General features: G+C 31.8%; 2 protein-coding genes across 2 annotated transcripts; both read right to left on the bottom strand.

Annotated features, from left to right (window-relative positions):
* Positions 1-2,407: 2,407 nt before the first annotated feature.
* Positions 2,408-4,431, bottom strand: LOC123892873 (putative 4-hydroxy-4-methyl-2-oxoglutarate aldolase 2). The gene is made up of 2 exons (XM_045942753.1): positions 4,261-4,431; positions 2,408-3,096 (listed from the first exon to the last, which is right to left on the bottom strand). The coding sequence occupies exon 2, from the start codon at positions 3,080-3,082 to the stop codon at positions 2,582-2,584; it is 501 nt and encodes a 166-aa protein (XP_045798709.1). The 5' UTR covers positions 3,083-3,096; positions 4,261-4,431; the 3' UTR covers positions 2,408-2,581.
* Positions 4,432-10,283: 5,852 nt separating this feature from the next.
* On the bottom strand, positions 10,284-14,813 carry LOC123889768 (isopentenyl-diphosphate Delta-isomerase I). Its single transcript, XM_045939259.1, has 6 exons — positions 14,538-14,813; positions 13,929-13,984; positions 12,382-12,473; positions 11,249-11,351; positions 11,027-11,164; positions 10,284-10,740 (listed from the first exon to the last, which is right to left on the bottom strand). Exons 1-6 carry the CDS (start codon positions 14,771-14,773, stop codon positions 10,487-10,489), a joined length of 879 nt encoding a protein of 292 aa, XP_045795215.1. The 5' UTR covers positions 14,774-14,813; the 3' UTR covers positions 10,284-10,486.
* Between the last annotated feature and the right edge of the window lie 6,646 nt (positions 14,814-21,459).

Raw genomic sequence — 21,459 nt, 5'->3', positions numbered from 1 at the left:
TACCAATACATATTTAGTAATGGCATAACTTTAGATGATTGAGATTCCAAATCAGTGAAGGAAAGATTGCTAGTAGTTTCAATGATTTCTCTTTCTGTTACCTTAGTACTATGCTACAATTTCTAGCCACACAACACAATATTCGCCCAAATGGCCGCAATTAACCATGCCTGTTTCAAGAAATAGCTCTTGAATTTGAACATTCTAATCATTGTCATTAGCTTAAAGAGAGTATGTGACATATTAACCAGAGCATTAGCATCAATCACGGATGCCCAATAAACTGAATCAATCCTTATCAACAATTCCATCATATCTTGCATGCATTTTCATCACAGCAACATCCGGTGATTGAGTTCTGGACTGCAAATTTAACAGGCATTTTATTGAACACACTGTATTCCAGTACACCATTGGGATGTTTTTTAATTGTAACTTAAGAATAAAACCAGATAATCGTTGGTTGGTTCAGTGGTGATTGACGCTGAACTTGGTAGTGAGGACCACGGTTCGATCCCCCGCAACTACGATTGGTAAGAGTCTGGAACCACTTGATGTCAGAACTGACCCCCAAACCAGATTCAACTGGTGGTGAAAAACCAAAAAAAAAAGTAAAAAAGAATAAAATCAGAGAGCTCGTATAAGATCCAAATAGTACGATACTTTATAAAAGTGGTGCCTAAGTCACACAACTGAGAGCTCAAAGAGTCTCACATTACTTGATATTTGATAACATGAAGCACGTAAATTCAAAAAAAAAAAAAAAAAAGATAACATGAAGCACGTGATGGCACGACATGATTGTTTGTTAGAAGAAGCGTTAATCAAGTCACTCTCAGCACACAATTAGTTTTTGTACTACCTTCAATATGATTGTGACGCCTCGTTTCTTATATTTCTTATGTATGGATAACTTGAAAGAAGATTGATCAAGTGATCACTTGTCCCATATATATTACAAAAAAAATAGTACAGTTTGAGAATCAGGCACGAGAGTTGTTTAGGAGTTTTACAGCTGCACAACCGACAAGGAATGGCAACCCTTCAAATAGTGAGGGTGAATAAAAAATGGTTAGAGTGACTCACTTTCTACCCTGTAAATCGTAATGGGTACAATAGGACAGACATTTAATAGGCATAGAAACACAATGCATAGCATCACCGCGTACTTCTTGGACTGTAGCAAATCCAGGTCCCACCTGATACCTTTTCTATTAGACCATCTTCAATGGTGTAGTACCTATTAGGTACTCATAGTACTTATTAGGTACTACCATCGGAGCACAACACATTTTAGTACCTAATAGGTACCACTTCTAATATAAGAACTCTCTCTCTTTTCTTTTTATGGGACCCACTTTATTTAATATATTCAAAAAATAAAAAAATCACAATTTTTAAATTGGCATAAAAATTTAATGTCAACCATATATACACGTTGGTAGTCATTGTATGTTTCTTTTTACCATTGAAAAAAAAATGAATACTCCTATCATATAAATCAAAACCAAATTGAAGGATTCTACTCCTCTCAAAATTACCATTTTATTAATTATTTTAAATTATTTTTTAATTATGTAATTCTTAAAATTTAACAATATTATTTTAAATTAAATTTCAAATTTTAATGATGTGGAATTATTGATGGGACCCATTTTAGAACTTTTTAAGAAATGCTCCATTGGAGGGGTTGAGTACCTATTAGGTACTATTATTAAAAAAATAATAAATTGATGATGTGTTTATGTGGGACCATTTAAGTACTCAAAAATGGAGTGCTCCATTGTGAATGCTCTTATATGCTCAAAGTAGTTAGAGGCAGAATCACGTTGCCTCATTCGTTACCATATGGCCAAATCTCCCCTACTTCAAGAAGATAGCTTTACAAAGGAGTATAATTTTTATATACCAATAAAATTAGTAATATTGTATACAAAGTCATGCATAAAATTTCGAAATGAAGCTGAAACCTACGACTGTAACCTCATGCAAACAACACAAATGTCTCGCCTCTAACTTACTCCCAATGGCTTGACAATTTAAAATGGCAAATTTTGGGGGTAAGTTCATCAGTATAACATTTAATCAGGCCAATTTGGCCAATGTCCCATCAGTAATCCTTAGGATACTGCTATCTGGAAATAAGAGACAAGGAGAGATGCGCCATACCAAATTTATAACACACTGATACGATCTTTCCCTCTTTAGATTTCTGGACAGCAACATCATCTATAGCAAACAAAAGAAAATACCATCGTTTATCAAAATTTGGCCGTGTATATATTTTGCATCTAGATCTCCCCAAACTTAGTAACTGATGCAAGTTGCAACGACTAACTGAATTATGGAGAAGTAGAAGAAAAAAAAAAGCAAATTCTGATGACAGCAATTCAAAACAGAGATAAAGTTGGTGTAAAATGGACAAACATTCCAACCTACTTTCATTATCATGGGGACCAATAGCGTTACAATTTTGTGGAAAGATAAGAAACAAGGATCAAGAACACAAATACAGAAAGCACTACACTATGACATGCCTTTCCTGCCAGTAATAAATACAGGCCTTACACATGAATTGCAATCAAACAGAAAGCTCCGTTCGAGAGATAAGAATTCCATCGGTGTCTGCGTAAAGCCATTCCCCATCACAGATCCTTGTCCCAGAAATAGTTATGGGAACATGCTTTTCTCCCATACCTTTCTTATTGGCTTTCATAGGATGAGAACCAAGAGCTCTCACACCAATATCACAACCATTGATCTCATCCACATCTCTTATACATCCATTCACAATAATACCTGCCCATCCATTGTTCTGTGCTTGCACAACAGGGTTGCCACCCAATATTGCACAGCGCAAACTGGCACCACCATCCACAACAAGCACTCTTCCGTTGCCTTTCTCTTCAAGGAACTCACGCACTAAGACATTGTCTTCAAACACCTTCAAGGTAACTATAGGTCCGGAAAAGACCTGTCTTCGACCATAAATCTGAAAAATTGGCTGAAGGGCACGAAGCTCCCCACTCAAAATTAACTGTGGGTTTGCATCACACACTTCAGCAGTGGTGACCAAGGCCATTTATTTCAAGAAACCTGCAACAGGACAAACAGAAACCAGACTTCAGATTCCCAAATCAAATTGAAGATTATGATCTAGTTTAGAAAAGAAAAATAAATCCACAAACACTTATAGTAAAAAAATACTAAAACAATCCTGAAATACAATAGCTTATCATATAAATTGAAACTACACTGCATCGTAAATTTTTATAAGCTCCCTCATTTAATTACAAAAATAGTAATCCTGTTCTCATTTTCTTTCTAGTTTTCAATTTTCATATATTAGCACATGAAGCACCAAAAACAAGAAGAAAAATAACTTGTTTTTGTTGTTTCATGTATAAATCTTCGAAAACAAGAAATGAAATGAAAAAATAGACACTTTTGCAATTAAAAGTGAAAATATAAACTGAATAGGGAAAACAATTTTTTTCAAACCAAACAGGTCCTTGATTTTCATACACAACTAATAGACTCAACTAAAAACAAGTCCTTGAAAATAGAAACTGAATAGGGAAAACAATTTTTTTTTCATACACAACTGAAAACATATAAAGTCATATTCATAAACAAAGAATAATAGACTCAAGGCCTGTTAGGATAAACAGCTTATACCACAAGCACTTATCATGATATAAGTGCTTATTATGTATACATAAGCTATTTTTATAGCAAAATATAAAACAACGATAAAATGTTTTTACATATACTACTAGCTATTTTCATAATTTATATTGGAGAAATTATTAAAATAAATTGAAAAAACTTATAAAAATTGAAATAAGCTGTTTTGGTAAGTTCTCCCAAACAGTCTCACAAATCACATGTCATTAGAGAAGTTCAATTAATCCACCAATCCAAACAGGCGGTAGATGGATTAGATTAATAAAACTTTTGTAAGTGAAAAGCAAATCCAAACTCAGATACAAACATATCTATATATGGTATAACAACTAACTTGCATTTGCATATAGGAAACTACAAAAGTATATAATAAGATAAAATTTATATGAACTAAAGCATCAAAGTTCATAAAGATAATAGCCGATAACATGAAGTATAGTAATCAAAATCGAAAATGAAAGAAACGGTGAATGAATATAGAAGAAAAGAAAAAGGAAATCGTAAATGATGCGATCGAGATCTATGAGATAATTTGTAGGTGATGGGAATCGGAAAATGAAGAGAAGTATGTACCGATGAGGATGGAAAATGGATCTGTAAATTTGAATGGAAATGGGTTGGATTGCAAAGTTGACACTGCGAATAGATTTTGACACTGTCTTCAGAGAAAAAAAGAGAGAGAGAGAGAGAGATCAGTCACGTTATCAACATTCAACAGCAGCACAAATGTCTACCTCCCACTTGAAGAGAAGAGAAGAAAGAAAGTAACAATTCATTTTTGGGTAAATAGTGTTATACCCCTGCAAAATAGGCGAGTTTTGGGTTACCAGTGCAAAATATTTTTTTGAGATTACCCCCTGCAATGTCAAGATTCTTTGCGTTACCCCCCTCTGACTCAACAAGTGGGGGAAGAATCTTGACGTGGCATGACACGTGGAAATTAATTTATTTTTATTTGCCAACTCATTAATTAATGTGGGTTTTTAATTAAAAAAATGAAAAAAAAAAAAACTTAAAAGTTGTTATATTTTTATGAACTTACTTAAAAGAAAATTTTTTTTTTTTTTACTAAAAGTTGTTATTATATATAAAAAGAAAAATTCTCATATATATATATAATAACTAATAATAGAGTAACAAAAAAAAAACGAAGATGAAAACAAAACTAATAATAATAATAGTAACCAAAAAACTAATAATAATAATAATAACTAATAATAATAATAGAGTAACCAAAAAAAAAAAACTGCAATCACATAGTAACGCAAGAACAATCGCTTTGCCCTAACCCCCAAATTGAAAACGAAGAACAATCGCTACATATGAACGGAACGAAAACGAAGATGAAACCGACGAACACCAAGAAGAAGGAAACGGCGAACTCGAAGAAAGAAACCACGAAGAAGAAGAACGAAACTGTGAAGATGAAGAAGAACAAAACTGAGTCCGTGAGGAGGTAAGTTTCGATTTTTGAAAATTGAGTCTTGTAAGCTTTAATCACATAGTAGATTTGTTGTGTTTGTGGTAGGATTTGGATTCAGTGAATTCACTTTGGCTATGCAGTCACTGCAATCAATGAATTTGGACCCTGCAAAATTAGTGCTTTTCTAGATAATTTTTGCAATTAAGCATATCAGATGGAGAGAATAGAAATATGGAGATTTTAACATCACAGATGATGTATTGTCCTCGTCTTAAACAAAAAGGCAATCCATTGAAGTAACACCTAAAGCTATTGGACTCTATAACAATGATATGCTAATATGAAAATTCAACTTTTCAAACTATGTTGTTTTACCCTTGTAAGTTGTAAATTAGATGTCGTGGCAGTATATAAAGCATTGGATGATGTGAAGGGTCTAAATTTATTTGACTGCAGTGACTGCACAGCCAAAGTGAATTCACTGAATCCAAATCCGTTTGTGGTAGGGTCAGATTCTCACAAAGCTTTGAGTATTCTCTGTTTATTGTGTATTGTTGTGTGGTGTTTGTAGGTTACCCTTGTATACTTTGTTTTTACGTGTGGGGTTAAAAAATGGGGATAATGACATTGTCTTACTAAAAAATTGCATTTTTATGTTTCACAGTAAAATTGATGATACCTTTAGTGTGGTTTTTCACCATGGAGGTCAATTTGTAAAGGAAGACAACAACAAGTCAGTCACTATTTGAAGAGATCTCTGATGAAGTTATGGCAACAATTCCTGAAGTAACTGTTGAAGACATTGCTGAAGCTAATAAGGACAACGCAGACCATGACAAAGACAATGTTGTGAAGGGCAAGGCTGTGAAGCAGAAATCTATGAAGAGGAAATTGTATCATGGGAAAAGGAAAAGAAGTAGTGAAAGGATCATGCAGCAAGTTTTAGCAAAACCAATTGTTGGAGTTGGTTCAAGTATTGCCTAACCTATAGTGATTAAAGAGCCGCATGAAGGGATATTAACACAAGAAGATTCAACAAAGCTTGGAACTTGTTATAGAGCCATGAAATCTTGGAAAAATATTAACAAAAATTAGTGCTTACTTGTGTAATGTCGTATGACTATATGTGCTTATTTTGTGTACATTATGCACTATATGTGCTTATTTTGAGATTGCAATGACTTATGCACTATATGTGCTTATTATGACTTATGCACTATATGTGCTTATTTTGGTGGTGTTATGAATTAGTATGCACTATATGTGCTTATTTTGGTGTTGTAATGACTTAAGCACTAGATGTGCTTATTACTATCTAATGAATGATGCACTTTAAGTGCAGTAGTTACCAAGTGTACATTATGCACTTTATTCTGATTTTATTATCTTGTCAAGTAAGGAAGACCTTATAAATTAAGCCTTATGTTGCCGAATTTTTTATCAAACCAAGGGGATTGAGGCAAAAACGAAGAAAGTTTTCAATTTGGGCAAAATTGCGTTTTACGTTACCCCCCTGCAAAATACGCGAGTTTTGCATTACCCCCTGTAAAAAAAATTACAACTTTCTTTTACCTAGGTTCGTAAAAAAAAAGTTTCTTTAAAAGAAAAAAGTTTTTTTTCATTTTTTTTTAATTAAAAAATAAATAATTACTGAGTTGGCAATTCAAAATAAATAAAAAATAAATTAATTTCTACGTGTCATGCCACGTCAAGATTCTTCCATGTCATATGCCCACTTGTTGAGTCAGGGGGGTAACGCAAGGAATCTTGACATTGCATTGGGGTAATCTCAAAAAAAATATTTTGCGAGGGGTAACGCAAAACTCGCCTATTTTACAGGGGTATAACACTATTTACCCTTCATTTTTTTATTACAGTTTTTTTTTACTGTATAATTACACTATTATTTTTTTAAATACTAAGTTTTCACCGTCGTTAGTGATAACTAATCTCCGTCGGGTAACCTCTAGGCAGTGGCAGAACTAGGGTGTAGCTGTGGATGGCCACGGCCACCCCCGAAAAATGATAAATTACTAGTATACCCTTTATATTTTTATAAAATTACAAATATAAGTTATACTAGTATACCCATAGGACCCGTTTGGTGTGCTGGATAGGAAAAAGATAGGATATGATAAAAAGTTGGATAGTGATAGGATAGGATAATTACAGGATTACATTTATCATATCAAGTGTTTGGTACACAAATGATAAAAAATAGGATAGCATTATTTTATAATGTCATGTGTTTGGTTCACAATTTTTTTATAGACAATTGGTACGCGATTTCTGACATATATATAATTTTTTAAGCAACACATATTATATTTAAATAACAAACTTTTTTTTTAATCATTTCCCATTAAAAGAACACAAATTGAGAAAATATTTGGGAACAAAATGGAGATAAAAAACGCAAATTGCAGACAAGCAAAGAGATGGCTCTGTTAACATTAGAAAACAAATGCAACTACTCAAATTAGAGTTGGTAGAGAGAATAACTAAATCAAAAGAATGAATTGAAAATGAAAAATAGGAATAGAGAATTCATATCTATACATGAAAAACTGATAAAAAAAAATGGGGAATTAAACAAACAAACTAATTTGAGTAGGGAATTAACAATCAAACAAAAAAAAAGGGGGGAATTGAGAACACAAGAGAACAGATCGATACATGAAATTGGGAACAAATCAAGGGATTATATCAATACAAGAAAGCAAATAACTAATTTGTGGGAGAAAGAAGGTCGTAAGAAAGAAAGGGGAAGGGATGGGAGAGAGAGGTTTGTCGGAGCAGGAGGCACGTAGTCGGAGAATAGGAGTTGATTGCGTGAATAAAAGAATACAACACGTAAAAGCTTTCCCAAATCCTATCAGGTTGCTAACCCAACCTAAATTAAGGATAAAAATAACAAAAGGTCAACATGATAGGATTACAAATAGCTTAAAGTTATCATTTCTTATTCTTATTAGTGCACCAAACGATCGATTTAAACGGGATAGGATAATGTTATCATATCATCTCTCACTATCCTGCGCACCAAACGGACCCTATATTTATTTTGGAGTAATAATATTAGTTGTGGTTGCTGGTCTGAGTTGATAAATGCAGCAGCCTCTTAGTTGGTGGAGGCTTTTTCTGTTTCTTTTTTATTTTTTTAAAAGAAAATCAATCCTTTGGTACAAAATATTGTCTCAATTCATTAGCAAGAATCTTTTCCTAAAAAAAGTTAAATTTTATATGTATATATCAATGCAAAAAATGCACAATTTCTATTTATTTTTTTCTATAAAAACATACAATTATTTTCAATTAAAAATATGGACTTTCTTTTTACTTAAACATACGAGTTTTTAATGATCAAATTGTGCGAGTATTAGTTTAAAGTCAATTATTGATTATTTCAAGTCACTTGGCACACACATAGAGTATTATTTTAAAATATGAAACTTGATTTATTTTTTGACTGAATGAAACTTGATTTATTGATGATCAATTTTTTGTATACATATAATTTTCGTATTTAATTTATATACTATATTTTTTAGTGGCCCCCCAAAATAAAAATCCCGGTTCCGCCACCGCCTCTAGGGCACACAAGATGAGTTCTTTTCTCCCAACCGAATTTTTTTCATACACATGAGTCGGGAATAGAATCTTTAACCACATGCTTAAGGGGACCAAAACTCTTACGACTTGGACCAATTCATTGTTGGTTAAAGTAATTTGTTGACATACACATAAAGAATTTAATTTATATACAACGTCGGTGTAAAGTTATTTTACACATGCGTCTATTAATATATCAACACATCATGTATGATATTTAAGAATACATGATGTGTCACATCAATTAAATGATGTGGAAATATATCATTAATCTCTACTACTATAAATATATTCTAAATTTCAATTTATTTTTTTGGTACAATTCTAAATTTCAATTTTATTCCATCTAATAAATTTCATAGCAAAATTTAGTTATCAAATATTTTTCGTTGCGGATTTTAGTTTCCGCTTTTCAGTCTTGTACTCTTTTTCTTAATAAATTTTTATATTCATATTTATAATATTTAAAAAAATAAGAATCTCTCCCATAAAAAATTTGGAAATTTGTAAGAAAATATGAATTAAATATGAATTTTTAAGCGTCAAAAACTTAAAAATTCATATTAGATTCATCATTTGTTAACAAATTCTAAATTTTTCGTCAAGAAAAAAAATATAACTTTTTATAAAGAGATGTTTTAATAATGTATTAAATATGACAATGAAAAATAATTGAAAATTTTGAAGGATACACATCACGCATGAGTTTATTTAAAACTAGAGACCACAATTCATGAGAAAAAATATTTGGAGATTAAAACTTGATTAAATTTTTTAGAATAATAACTAAAAACAAAATTTAAAATATTTATACACCAAAATATGGACCAAAATAAATTAATACAAATCCCATTAGCAGGGTGTCAATTTGATCTATAAACGAGATCTCCATGTAGATTGTCCTATTTGAATACCCGAAGGCCGGGAATTTTTCCCGCCGGAATGGAGATGGCAGAAGAAGTTCCTCCGATGGAGGTTTCAGGATAGAGACGAGATTTTATCCTCCACCCCACGAATAGTTTATCCGCTTACACTTTATTAAAATAACATTTATTATAAATAAAAATATATAAAAAAATTATGTGTGTTATTTATTATTGTCACAAGACTCACAATAATATCTTAATTTTTATATATATTTTATTATTAAACTTTATTTGTTTGTACAATTAGTTTGATTAAAAATAACAAAAATTTGATATCTTTTAAAATATTAATAGATTCCCACGGAAACTACGGGGACCTGCGGAGATAAGATAAGAATACTCTCTAAAGAAAAAAATAGAAACGAACAATATTTTAGATGGTAGAAAAAAAATTATAAAGCATTCTCTGCTCAATCCTCGTCATATGCTCTTTAGGTGTGATCTAGTGTGAACATGCCAAGAAACGGTGGTAGTTCAAGCCTTTGTGGTAGTTCAAGCCTTCAAAGTGAGTAATTTATTTTAGAAATGGAGGTAGTACTTTGTTTATTAAAAAAAATATTAAGAAAAAAAATCCACCAACAGACAGTTCGCCAGGATAATAAACTTACGATTCAAGTCACGTAACACCTTTAATATCAAGAGAACAATTTAAATAGTTCATTATTAAACATTTGCACACATCTCAAAATCCTAAACTTAACAACAAAACTTTCTGCTAATTATAAGATACACCCAGGCGCATGTTCTGGCTATATTATCAAACAACAGAAAGGATCAATTTTATTTCATTTGCTCAGAAAATATCAATCCTTAATAGCATGCTGCAAGATCTCTGCTTTTATGTCAACTTGTGAATTGTCTTCATGTCAATGACCTCCCCAAGGGTCCCTTGCTCAAGATGATCCCACCATTTAAATAAGAAATTGTCCACAACTAGTCTGAACCAAGGGGACAGCTTCAAACCCTCCTCGCCTGCGTCGGCTTTCCTTAACAGCTCCTTCAACTGATCACGGTTTACATATTTGATATCAGCCACTTCATCAGGATTTGGATTAACATTAACATCCCGGACAATAAACAGCAAATAATCCACTGCAATCAAGGAGGGGGAAAAGTTAAGTCAACACTATCTGAAGGAATCGTCGCTTCCACAGCCATAAACTCAAGAAACCTAATTTACTGTGCATTAAACCTAGTTTGGATACTAAGCCACTAGGTTTGGTCTAGTGGTGAGGGGTTTAGGTAGTACACTATAGGTCTTGGGTTCGATCCCCAGCTCATTGAAACCAAAAACAAAAACAAAAAAAAAAACTAGTTTGGATACTTAAAGAACAAAATCAGCTTGCAGTAAAACTTTGAACCATTTAAATTTGCTTACATTCATGCTCTCCCCATTTGCCATCAGAAGGTGCCTTATACAGTATGCGACCTAATGGGGTGAACTGGTCAACTGGTACATCTTGAGCAGGAATACCGAGCTCATCCAAAAGCTTCCTCTGAGCTGCATTTCTTACTCCTGGTAATACAAAGAGTAAAAATGAATAACAAAAAGCTGCAACAAAAAGTACATCATAGTCTTTTCTATATATGCACACAGTACCAAGGGCATTCTCTTCAATAAGCTCAGATTCTCGGTACAGTGGATGGCTGCAGCAGGTGTTTGTCCACACAAGAGGGAATGTTACCTTTGTTGCAGATCGTTGCTTCACCACATACAAAGAATCTAACTCAGTAAAAAGAATTATAACCAAGATTCTAAGACATGAAAACAGGCATGCATCATCATAGAGAATTTTTCACCAGATAGTCATTCAGAAGGGGGGAAATAAGAAAAGTAATAGCTAAATCTAAATTCAACGACAAAAACAACAATTTGGAAAAGAGGCAATCAAATATTACAGTTGTTCGTACATCATATTAACATAGTTCAATGTGCAAGTAATAATGAAATTGTTATCAGAATAGGAAGTGTTGAAATAACTAGTCACAAAATGATGTTAGTATGTAATTGTCTCTCAATTATTTGTTTGCATAACCTTCAAAAAATGAGACCAACTACATTGTAAAAGGGCTGCACTGAAGTAGTTAACTGCAAATAGCTGTTTCCCCTTTAAATATTAGGCACTGGGTCTTTATCCCACCTAGTGGTTTGAATGCAGATGTAAAACTAAAAACTCTTTAATCAGTGTCTACCAAACACTAAAACAAAAATATGAAATAAAGATATGCATGAAAACTAGTGATGCCATGAAATTTGGGGCATAGGGATAAAGATATGATACAACAAATGAGGTTCCAATACGTTAGAAACAGGCCCAATTAGGAAGTCTTACATCAGTTGGGTTAAGAAAGCAACTCCCATTAGTTAGGTGTTGTTATGACTTAGGAAAGCTGATAGATTAGGTAATTAGTTAGAACTTAACCCTCTATAAAAAGAGATACAGAATGTAAGGGACGAAAATTGGTCGGTCAATTTGTTTAGGGTAGGAGAGACCAAACTCTCAAATCCTGGATCATCTTTGCAAGGATTTGGACTCTCATTAGTCATTTCTCTAATTCCACTAACCCAGAGTACCAATATGGTTATTCAATAAAAATTATCTTCTTTTTTTTTTCTTTTACTTTCCTGTTGTGATCTGAATCCAGTACATAACACAAGTCTGCATGATGCTTTGGAAATTAATAGCTTTACATTAAAACTAGTTAACATCATATTAAAAACTAGATACATACCTGAAGAAGCAACTCATACTTTGAGTTGAACAGGAATACACTGAAAGCTCTGTGCAGCCAATTTTCAGATTCAATCTTTTCCCACAAGTGGCCTATAAAATTGTTGAAGGTCAAAATAACGAATGAACCAGGTCTATAGGCAGAGTAGGAGCAACACTAACAAAAGAAAAATAATTATATCTAATTCCAACATTCTATATTTCCCAAGAGCAGTATTTTTACTTCAGGAAGTCCAAATCCACATATGCATCGGAAATTTACATTTTAATTTTAGCATTTTAGGTTCCCACAATCAATTTACTCAAAAGCTACTACTAAGGGTCTGTTTGGTAAAAATAAGCTATAAGCTAGCTGATAGCTGATAAGCTAGCTGATAGCTGAAAAGCTAGCTTATAGCTGATAGCTGAAAAGCTAGCTTATTGAAATTAAAGTGTTTGGTAAAATTAGCTTTTAAAGTGGTTATTAAATATAAAATTACATAATTGATAGTGGGTAGTTTTTTTTTTTAGAGTGGGTAGTTATTAAATTAAAGGGTAAAAATGGAATAAAGTGTAAAAAGCTATAAGCTAAAAGCTCAAACGCTACTTGAAATAGCATCTGAAAAAAAGTTATAAGCTAGTATAAAAAGCTTGTTACCAAACACCTCTAATTTTTTGAAACAAGCTTATAAGCTCATATAATAAGCTATAAGCTAGCTTATTTGTGTTACCAAACACACCCTAAATAAATAAAATTTAGAAGTTTCAGTTCTTTTAGGCCTGAGTAGCAGCCTGTTTGCATTAAAATCAGTCGCAAATTCTAGACTATATAATTATTAATCTAATTACTCTTCTCATCAAAATTTGTTCACCAAAAATTGCTGATAACTTTACAAACACGTAAAATGCATTATCTGAATACTGTGTTATATAGGCATGGCTATGAGTTTGAGTGTATGACTTATGAGTATTGTATCAAGAAAACACAATTCAAAATTATCAAAGATTTATAAGGCGATTAGAGTGAACTACACAACATGCGAAATATACTGCACAGTTGATAGTTTAATCCAAAAATTAAAGTTAATAAACACAATCACTAATTACAAACTGATCTCACTGATCTACATAATATATAAGTTAAGATTTCACTCCTTTTAATTGTACCCAGTATTTTTTTTAATAATGGACATTATGAACAGCAATGCTAATATATTTATTATTTAATCATATTTATCAAATCATCATATTAGAGTTTGCTTATAAAGTCGGTTTGATGGTTGGGGTAGGAGATTTATGTAGTGTAGTGATAAGGGAGAGAATCCAATCCCACCTCAACAAAATAACAGCTATATCATAACATTTGTCAATTAAAAAAAATCGATAATACACCCACCCCAGCTATATCATAACATCAACTTATACAAACACAACAAATAAAATAAGTATATTCTTTCAATACAATGTGAATTACAAGGTATCAAAGTACGGACGTAAAAATACCGACAAACAATACCAATCCTTGCAATTGCAAACTAAACAAGATTTCAAAATGGAAGATCGACTTACAATTGTATTTGGACTCGTGACCAACCGCACGGTCATTCTCATCCACTAAAATGCATCTGTGAAAGTTAAAAAAAAAATTACCAACTCCATGCAAGATGAAGAAACATATAATGCACTAGTAAAAATGGAAGTCAGGAATATCTAATGTAAACAGATCTGGAAAATTGAAGGAAAAAACACAAAATTGTTTGTGAAGTCGACAAGAAGGAAATGTCAACCCTTGAATTTTACTATTACGTTAGGATCCTGATGTATTTATTTTAAAATAAATAAATTATGATTACATACTTACTCGTGCAGTTCACAAACAAGCTTACGTTAGCCGAGCAATTAATTTGTACCTATTATTAGCTGAGATACTACACTTTAAGATATTATTGCAGATTTTATCTTTCAATTCAGTAAAACTAATCCTAAATCAAAAGCTGCTTCCAATTAAAATCCAACTCTAATCAAATTAAAAAACCTAAGAGTTCAATTTGTTCTTCAACATATTCAACATACATAGATAGACGAGAGTGATGATGAGACACATAAACAACAAACATATAGAACGAAATCGAGAGACACATAAACAACAACAATATATAGAAGGAAAGAGAAACGTACTCGTCATCGAACATGAGACGGCGCTGGACGGCGTCCATACCAGCATCAACGGCGACGGGAGTATCACCCATGGCGGTGGTTTGAGAAGAGAGAGAAGCAGAGAGATGGATTTTACGGTTGAAGAAAAGAGAAGAAGAAGATCTGACTGATGAAGAAGAGTGAGCGAAGAGTATAGAGGTAATGTTCCTTTTAAACACTTGCCGGCTAAGAGTTGCGACGATCGAGGATTGTGCCATTTTCCTAATAATAATAATCCAATGTGCAGCTAACTTTTTTGTACTACCAGTCTAATTATGACAAACATTTTTTTATTAATCAAAATTAAATTTAGGGTACATTTGGCCCAGATTTTTTTAAGGTTTGTACAAACAGCTTCTGTAATATAAATTAGATTTTATTAAGTTTACACTAGTAAATATTGTAATTTTATAAACTATTTTATCATAAACTACCTTGACAAACTTATAATAGTATATAAAAATTGCATAAGCTATTTACATAAGCTCTAAAAAAAATTGGGCCAAACAAGCCCTAAGTCACTGAAATGCTAAGCAATTACTATTCGGAACTAGTTGTAAAATATATTAATTAATTATTTTTATATTTAAATAATTTTTAATATATTTAACTAATTAATTAAAAAAACCTAAGAGTTCAATTTGTTCCTCTACATATTCAACTAAGCACAACTAGTTAAATATATTAATTAATAAAAAAAATTGACACAAATAAATTTTATTTATTAAAAATTAAAAAAATTGAAATTTTTATATTTAATATTTAAGAAAACAAATATAGTAAAACTATCTTGTAATTTATATAGTCAAACTCTTAAAAAAGTATAAAATGTGTTGTTTTTAATATAAAAAAATAAAAAATAAAAAATAAAAATAAAAAAAAACTCACTTCAATTAGTTCTAAGTAGTATCCTAAGGGCACTAGTAGGTCTATGACACATTAAATAAATATACACATTTTTATTCATTTAGAAAAACTTTTTTTTTTGTTCAAAAAAATTCATTTAGAAAAACTTTTTTTTCTTGTTTTTTTAGACAAAAAAAAAGTGTTCTTGAATACTAGTTAAACATACTACAAAAGAAAATAAAAAATAAAATTAATATTATGAAGTTAATCTATCTATATTTATATATATATATATAAATCCTAGATAGTTGTCCAATTGACTATCTAAACCCTAATCCACATCACTCACTTAAACCAATGAAAACATTTCATTTAGTCACTTCACCCACTTATATTAATTAATTTAATGAGTGATACTAATTGTTATTGTTATTATTATTATTATTATTATTTTGAGTTACTATTCATATTTTTTTTTCATTTTATTATTTTGTGTATTTTATTATTTCTGGTTCAAAATAGTTAATGTTTTTGCTAATAATCAATTTACTACCTATACAAATAATTTTTTGACGTTATAGTATAAAACAACGCATAAGACCCGTGCATAGTAATCGTCTAGTTGTTTAAATCTTTAAGGTATTAAATATACAAGTTCAAAGATAAAGAAATTATAATAATATATTTAAGGGTCTTGCTAACGAGTGCCCCCGGGGCACTCTTTAAGCATTCAATTTAAAGGAACTTTTTATTCAAAAAGTTAAACACTACAATTTCCAATGCGTTGACTTTACGCATTCCGATAAAAATTCTATAAAAAACTTACTATTTAAGGGCTTAAAAAGTGTCTGAGGGCACTATTTAGCATTTGCTTATATTTAATTAATGTCCTCGGAGTATTGTTTAGCATTTTTCATAAAGAAAAACGTAGTGCAAAATATGAGTTTAAGTGAATGAGCAAGTTACAAGATATTCTCAGGGACATTAGTTATAAAGAAGAAAAAAAAAACATTATGCACTCTCCTGGCAATATTATTCTTAGTTGATAACCGATTCGCCAAGAGTGCCACACGAATACCAAAACTTTCAACGGGACGCGTCTAGTCAATGTCGTATAGGCTAGCTTGATAGAAAAAAAACTCAAAATGAGTCGTCCTCCATAACACCTATCAGAAACATTATTTTGCAAAACATCTTTATGTAACAAAGTACAACAATCAACTAACAATTCTTCCTCTCATGCAAACAACGACTTTCTCCAAGTCCACCACCCCGCCCCCCTCTCTCCCTCCAACTCCCCATCCTCTACAACATAACTCTCCCATCGTAATTCCCGGCTCTAAAAATATAAATGTTTCCTAAGAATAATACCCTCTTCCAACCAAGGATCATCCCAAAACAAAAGGCTCCTCCTCATTGCATACGTATCTAAATAGAAAATTGTCGAACCAATTTCCTATCTCATTCTAAGACTATGTTTTAACACCAACTATATCTTTCCACCAAGTTGAAGCCTTCCGACCCCAACTTCAATCTCACATCTGCACTCCTCATACTTATGCACTAAGACATGTCTCTGTTGGGAAAACAGACATATAGAAAATAAAAGAATGCAATCAACAACATGAGAATATAACGTAGAACTCCAAAACCGGAGAAAAACTACGGCCATTGTCAAAACCGACAACCAGAGAATAAACACTATGTGAAAATTGTTACAACACATAGACTACACTCTCAACAACCCCCATGACCCAGTACACTCACACTCTCTAAAGTAAATATTTGAACTACATCTCAAATACTCTTAAACAAGAGCACAAGAGAAAAGAAAAAAGACACAAATATAAATTTAAAGTGTTTACAAGTGCTACTGTTTGGTGCATTGAAACAAGGAACTTGAGGTCTCTATATATAGCCTTGAGCTCCCCCTTGCTTCACTTCTCTAAGCGATGTGGGACTTCTCCACTATAAGTTTATTGACCTTTTTTTCTTTATTAGCAAAGTGGGACTTACGTTGCAATCAACCCCAACAGTCTCCAATTCCCTTTCATTTTAAAAACGTCGGCACCAATTACCCAATAACGCGATTTTAAACTCTATAACCTTCCTAAAACCATGTTGGATTACGAGGGGGCAGTTGGAGGATCGTCCACATTAGGCTCAGAGCAACTATAAAAGTGAGTTTGACACCACATATTTACCCATAGCATTAAAGTATTAGGTTTATGGGTTTATCACTTATAAAGTGTTCAACCTCCACTTTTCTAAGCAATATGAGACTTAATTCACCTCACACTTGACACAATAATCTCTCATTCTCCCCCTCAAGTGTGAGTCATTAATTCACTATCCTTCCCCTCAAACGGAAGCTTTATTTTTATTTGTACACTTACACCGCCGTTAGAGCTGTCAAAATTGGGTCGGGCTAATGGGTCGAACTTGTAATTATAGCTGTCAAAATAGGGTCGGGCTAATGGGCAGTCTCATTAGCTCACGGGCTTGGACATATCATGCTTCAATAAAACATGGCCCAAATGCAATTGGGCCTTTTTGGCCCAAACCCATGTAGCCCATTTGAAAATCGGGTTGGGCCGGGCTGACCTATTGTAAAAAAGAATGATGATAGTGTCACACCATTCAACACACTCCAATAAAAAATAGCCACCTCATTCACTCTTTTTATTCATTTAGGTACAACCGGTTGAGAAACAACATTTTTGTCAACAAAAAAAAAATAGAAAAAAACTCTAACACTATTACATGTTTCAACGTTGCTGCACACGGTCTCCATGCCCAGATTTGTCTTATGCACTGTTAGCCCCTTGAAATCGTTTCAGAAATATTTACGGGTTCCGTATTTACTTTTCATTGTGTTTTTTCAGATCTAATTATTTTTCAATGGTCTCTATGTAACCTGGTATAAGTGTTTGTTAAATTTGGTAAATAATATTCTTTTTAACAGAGAAGAATTTGCAGAACATGAAGAAGGTTGAGGCAATCACATGGTTGAAATTGAAAGGTTTGTGAAGAAGAAAAATCAAAATCTTAATAATAATAAGAGTTTTAGAGGATCACTTTTCTCTATCTAAAAACTTTCACTTCTCTCTAGATTTCAGACCGCCTCAACTAGTCCGAGTCCTCCTCCACGAGCTTTAAGATTTCATTGTTCTATTGTGTTGTGTTTGGTCTGACAATGGTCTCCGTCATCTTCGCTGTTTTTTGCAAGACCTTTTCCGACCACCGCTCATACTACAAAAAACCGCGAACAGGACCATAATTCAAAACTATATGATTCAGTGAATGAGTGATTGTTAGATGGGGATGAGATGTTTCATGCTTTGTCAGCGGAGTTGAGGATTTGCGTCATCAGATGTGTGTTTGAATTTGCAAACGGTTGCCTGTTTCTCATTATAATGAAAATAATGACGTGTCTTGTTATTAGAGGGTGTCTTTGAAGGAGTGTGACCGAGTGTGTGACCGTAGCACTGTTCTTATAAAAAAAATGGCATTTTTGTAAAAATAATATCAATTAAACATAAAAAATTATCATCTAATTAAAAAGTTATTATAAAAAATATAGTTAATTATGTAAGCTTAATAAAATAGGTTATATTTACCTAAACTTTTTTTTAAAAAAAATTAAATTTATGATTTATTAATTTGATTTAATTTGTTTTAGGAATCAAACTCTCTAGTTTAATTGATATTTAGTGATAATATACAAATTATTTACACTTGCCTACAATTATATCTCAATAAAATTTATAATTGTGAAGAACTAATACATCAAAGTGACATAAAAAATATTGAATAAACGGAGAAAAATGAAATGGGGCGGGCTGGCCCATTAGCCCACATGGCCCATGTGGGCCGAACTCTTAAATATGTAGTTAGGGTTGGGAATAGGTCAGGCGGCCTACAGGGGCCTTCGGCCTGGCCTGTATAAGCATGGCCTGGCCTGGCCTGGTTATTAAAAATGTCAGGCTTAGGCTTTGAAAATGGTCTGTTTACATAAATAGGCCAGGCTTAGGCTTCTAAAAAGGCCTACGAAGCCTGATAGGCCGGCCTGTTTATAATAATTATTATTTATATAATATTATTATTTATATCTTATAAACAAATATTATTTATAATAATTATTATTTTTCATAATCGTAGTTGTTATTTTATTAGTTTTTAATTATTGTGTTAATCATATTATTAGTTTTTTCTTAATGTTGTAGAAATTATAAAAATTTAAATGTGAACTTTTTAAGGCCTGTTTAGCCTATTTAAAAAAACTATATAGAGAAGCTTTAATGTAACACAGGCTTTTAAACAGGCTACAGGGCCAGGCCAGACCTTTAAAAGGCTCAGGACAGGCCAAAAAAAAAAACATTTAATAGGCCGCAGGCCAGGCTCAGGCTTGAAAAAAATTCATAGGCCAGGCTTAGGCCTGTCAAGGCCTGGCCTGGCCTGTTCCCAACCCTATATGTAGTCCAAGAATAATTTTTCCGAACCAGGCTGATCCATATATATAATATAGCCCACCGGATCAAGTCGGGCTGGGTCGGGCTAGCCCATTTGACAACTCTACGAAAACTCTCCTTGTAATGGTTTATTATATTTGTAAATACCGACTATACTTGGAAAGACCCATACTTGTAAGTTTTTTTAACAAAAACTTGCAAATGTTTATTATGCTTTTAAATACTTTGTAATTGTGTAAAAAAACAAGTACTCGTAACTTGTAACTTTGTAAGCAAACATATTTATTTTTTTTAAGCATCAAACATATTTATTATAGGCAAAATTACACTGCAGGTCATTTATCTTATTTTTTATTTGGTAACACTTTGATCATTTATTTTTTTTTGTAACATTTTAATCTTTTATCTTTTATTTATAACACTTTGATCATTTATCTTTTTTTATTTATAGCACCTTAGTCATTTTTTTGTAACACTTTGGTTCTTATCTTATTTATTTATAAAAAATAAATAACTTAAATATTACAAATAAAAAATAATAAATGACCATAGTGTTACAGAAAAAAAATAAATGAACAAAGTGTTAAAAAAATAAATAAAAAATCAAATTACAAAAAAAATTAAATAGAAGGACTCTCGAGTATTGATTGACTAGTAGATCAGTCCTGTCCTATGTGCTCGTGGAAAATGAGGATTTATTTTTTTTAATTTTTTTTTTTTACGATAAATTGAAGATTTCTTTTTTTAAGACAAATTGAGGATTGACTTGCTTTCTGATTTTGACCCTTTTCTTGCTTAATCTATCCATATATATATATATATAAAAAAAACTTTGACTTTTCATAATACTAACAATATTTTTGACTTTTTTTTAGCAGCAAAATTTTTTATTAACAAACTAATCGCATTTAGCGATTTATTCGAACACGGGACACCAGCCTTGAAGAAGGGTCGGGGAATGCTCCGGGTCGAACCCATGACATAAGATTTTTTTTTATTTGAGCAGTAAAAATATTTTATTAACAAATTCACCATAACATAAGACATTTTTCTTTTACATAATAAAAAATATACATCACACAGACAGGGCGGAATACCGCTAGTTAAAAATAAAAACAAATTTTATTTGTCTATATTAAAGAATGCCTTATAATTGTAAATTGGATCTCGTGGAAAATGAGGATAGATTTGGTTTGTGTTTTTTGTTGATCCATTTATTGCTTAATTTTTAAAACAAATTAGGTTACCAACAAAAGTTTATATTACTAGTCACCATGTTTGTGCGTTCGCACGAGTCAAAAATTATATATTAATTATATCCTATTTTTTTGGACTAATAAAACAAAGTAATTCATATAGAAATCAAAATTATTTATTGTCTAATTTATTTTCACAAACTTACATAAACATGAAAGTACAAACAATCAAACAATTTTTTATTTCCCTTTTTTAATTTTTTTTTTATAGTTTTCAATATTATGAAAGGTGTTAGTATGAGTGGTGGATGAGGAATAATATATATATACTTGATATTCCACTATGAACAAATTGATTCTGCCCAAAGACTTAATTGTCCTATGAATTTT

The sequence above is a fragment of the Trifolium pratense genome, linkage group LG6 (genome assembly GCF_020283565.1).
Source record: "Trifolium pratense cultivar HEN17-A07 linkage group LG6, ARS_RC_1.1, whole genome shotgun sequence".
Lineage (NCBI taxonomy): Eukaryota > Viridiplantae > Streptophyta > Magnoliopsida > Fabales > Fabaceae > Trifolium > Trifolium pratense.
Note: the sequence above shows the minus strand (reverse complement) of the source record. Positions and strands in the feature narration are given on the sequence as shown.

Bases quoted from the DNA above. Each gene is read 5' to 3' on its own strand.
- LOC123889768 (XM_045939259.1), bottom strand. From the start codon at position 14,773: ATGGCACAATCCTCGATCGTCGCAACTCTTAGCCGGCAAGTGTTTAAA. The intron at 12,474-13,928 runs GTAAGTCGATCT...ACAATTTTATAG, and splicing joins TCACGAGTCCAAATACAATT to GCCACTTGTGGGAAAAGATT. The intron at 10,741-11,026 runs GTAAGCAAATTT...CCTTGATTGCAG, and splicing joins CAAATGGGGAGAGCATGAAT to TGGATTATTTGCTGTTTATT.
- LOC123892873 (XM_045942753.1), bottom strand. From the start codon at position 3,082: ATGGCCTTGGTCACCACTGCTGAAGTGTGTGATGCAAACCCACAGTTA.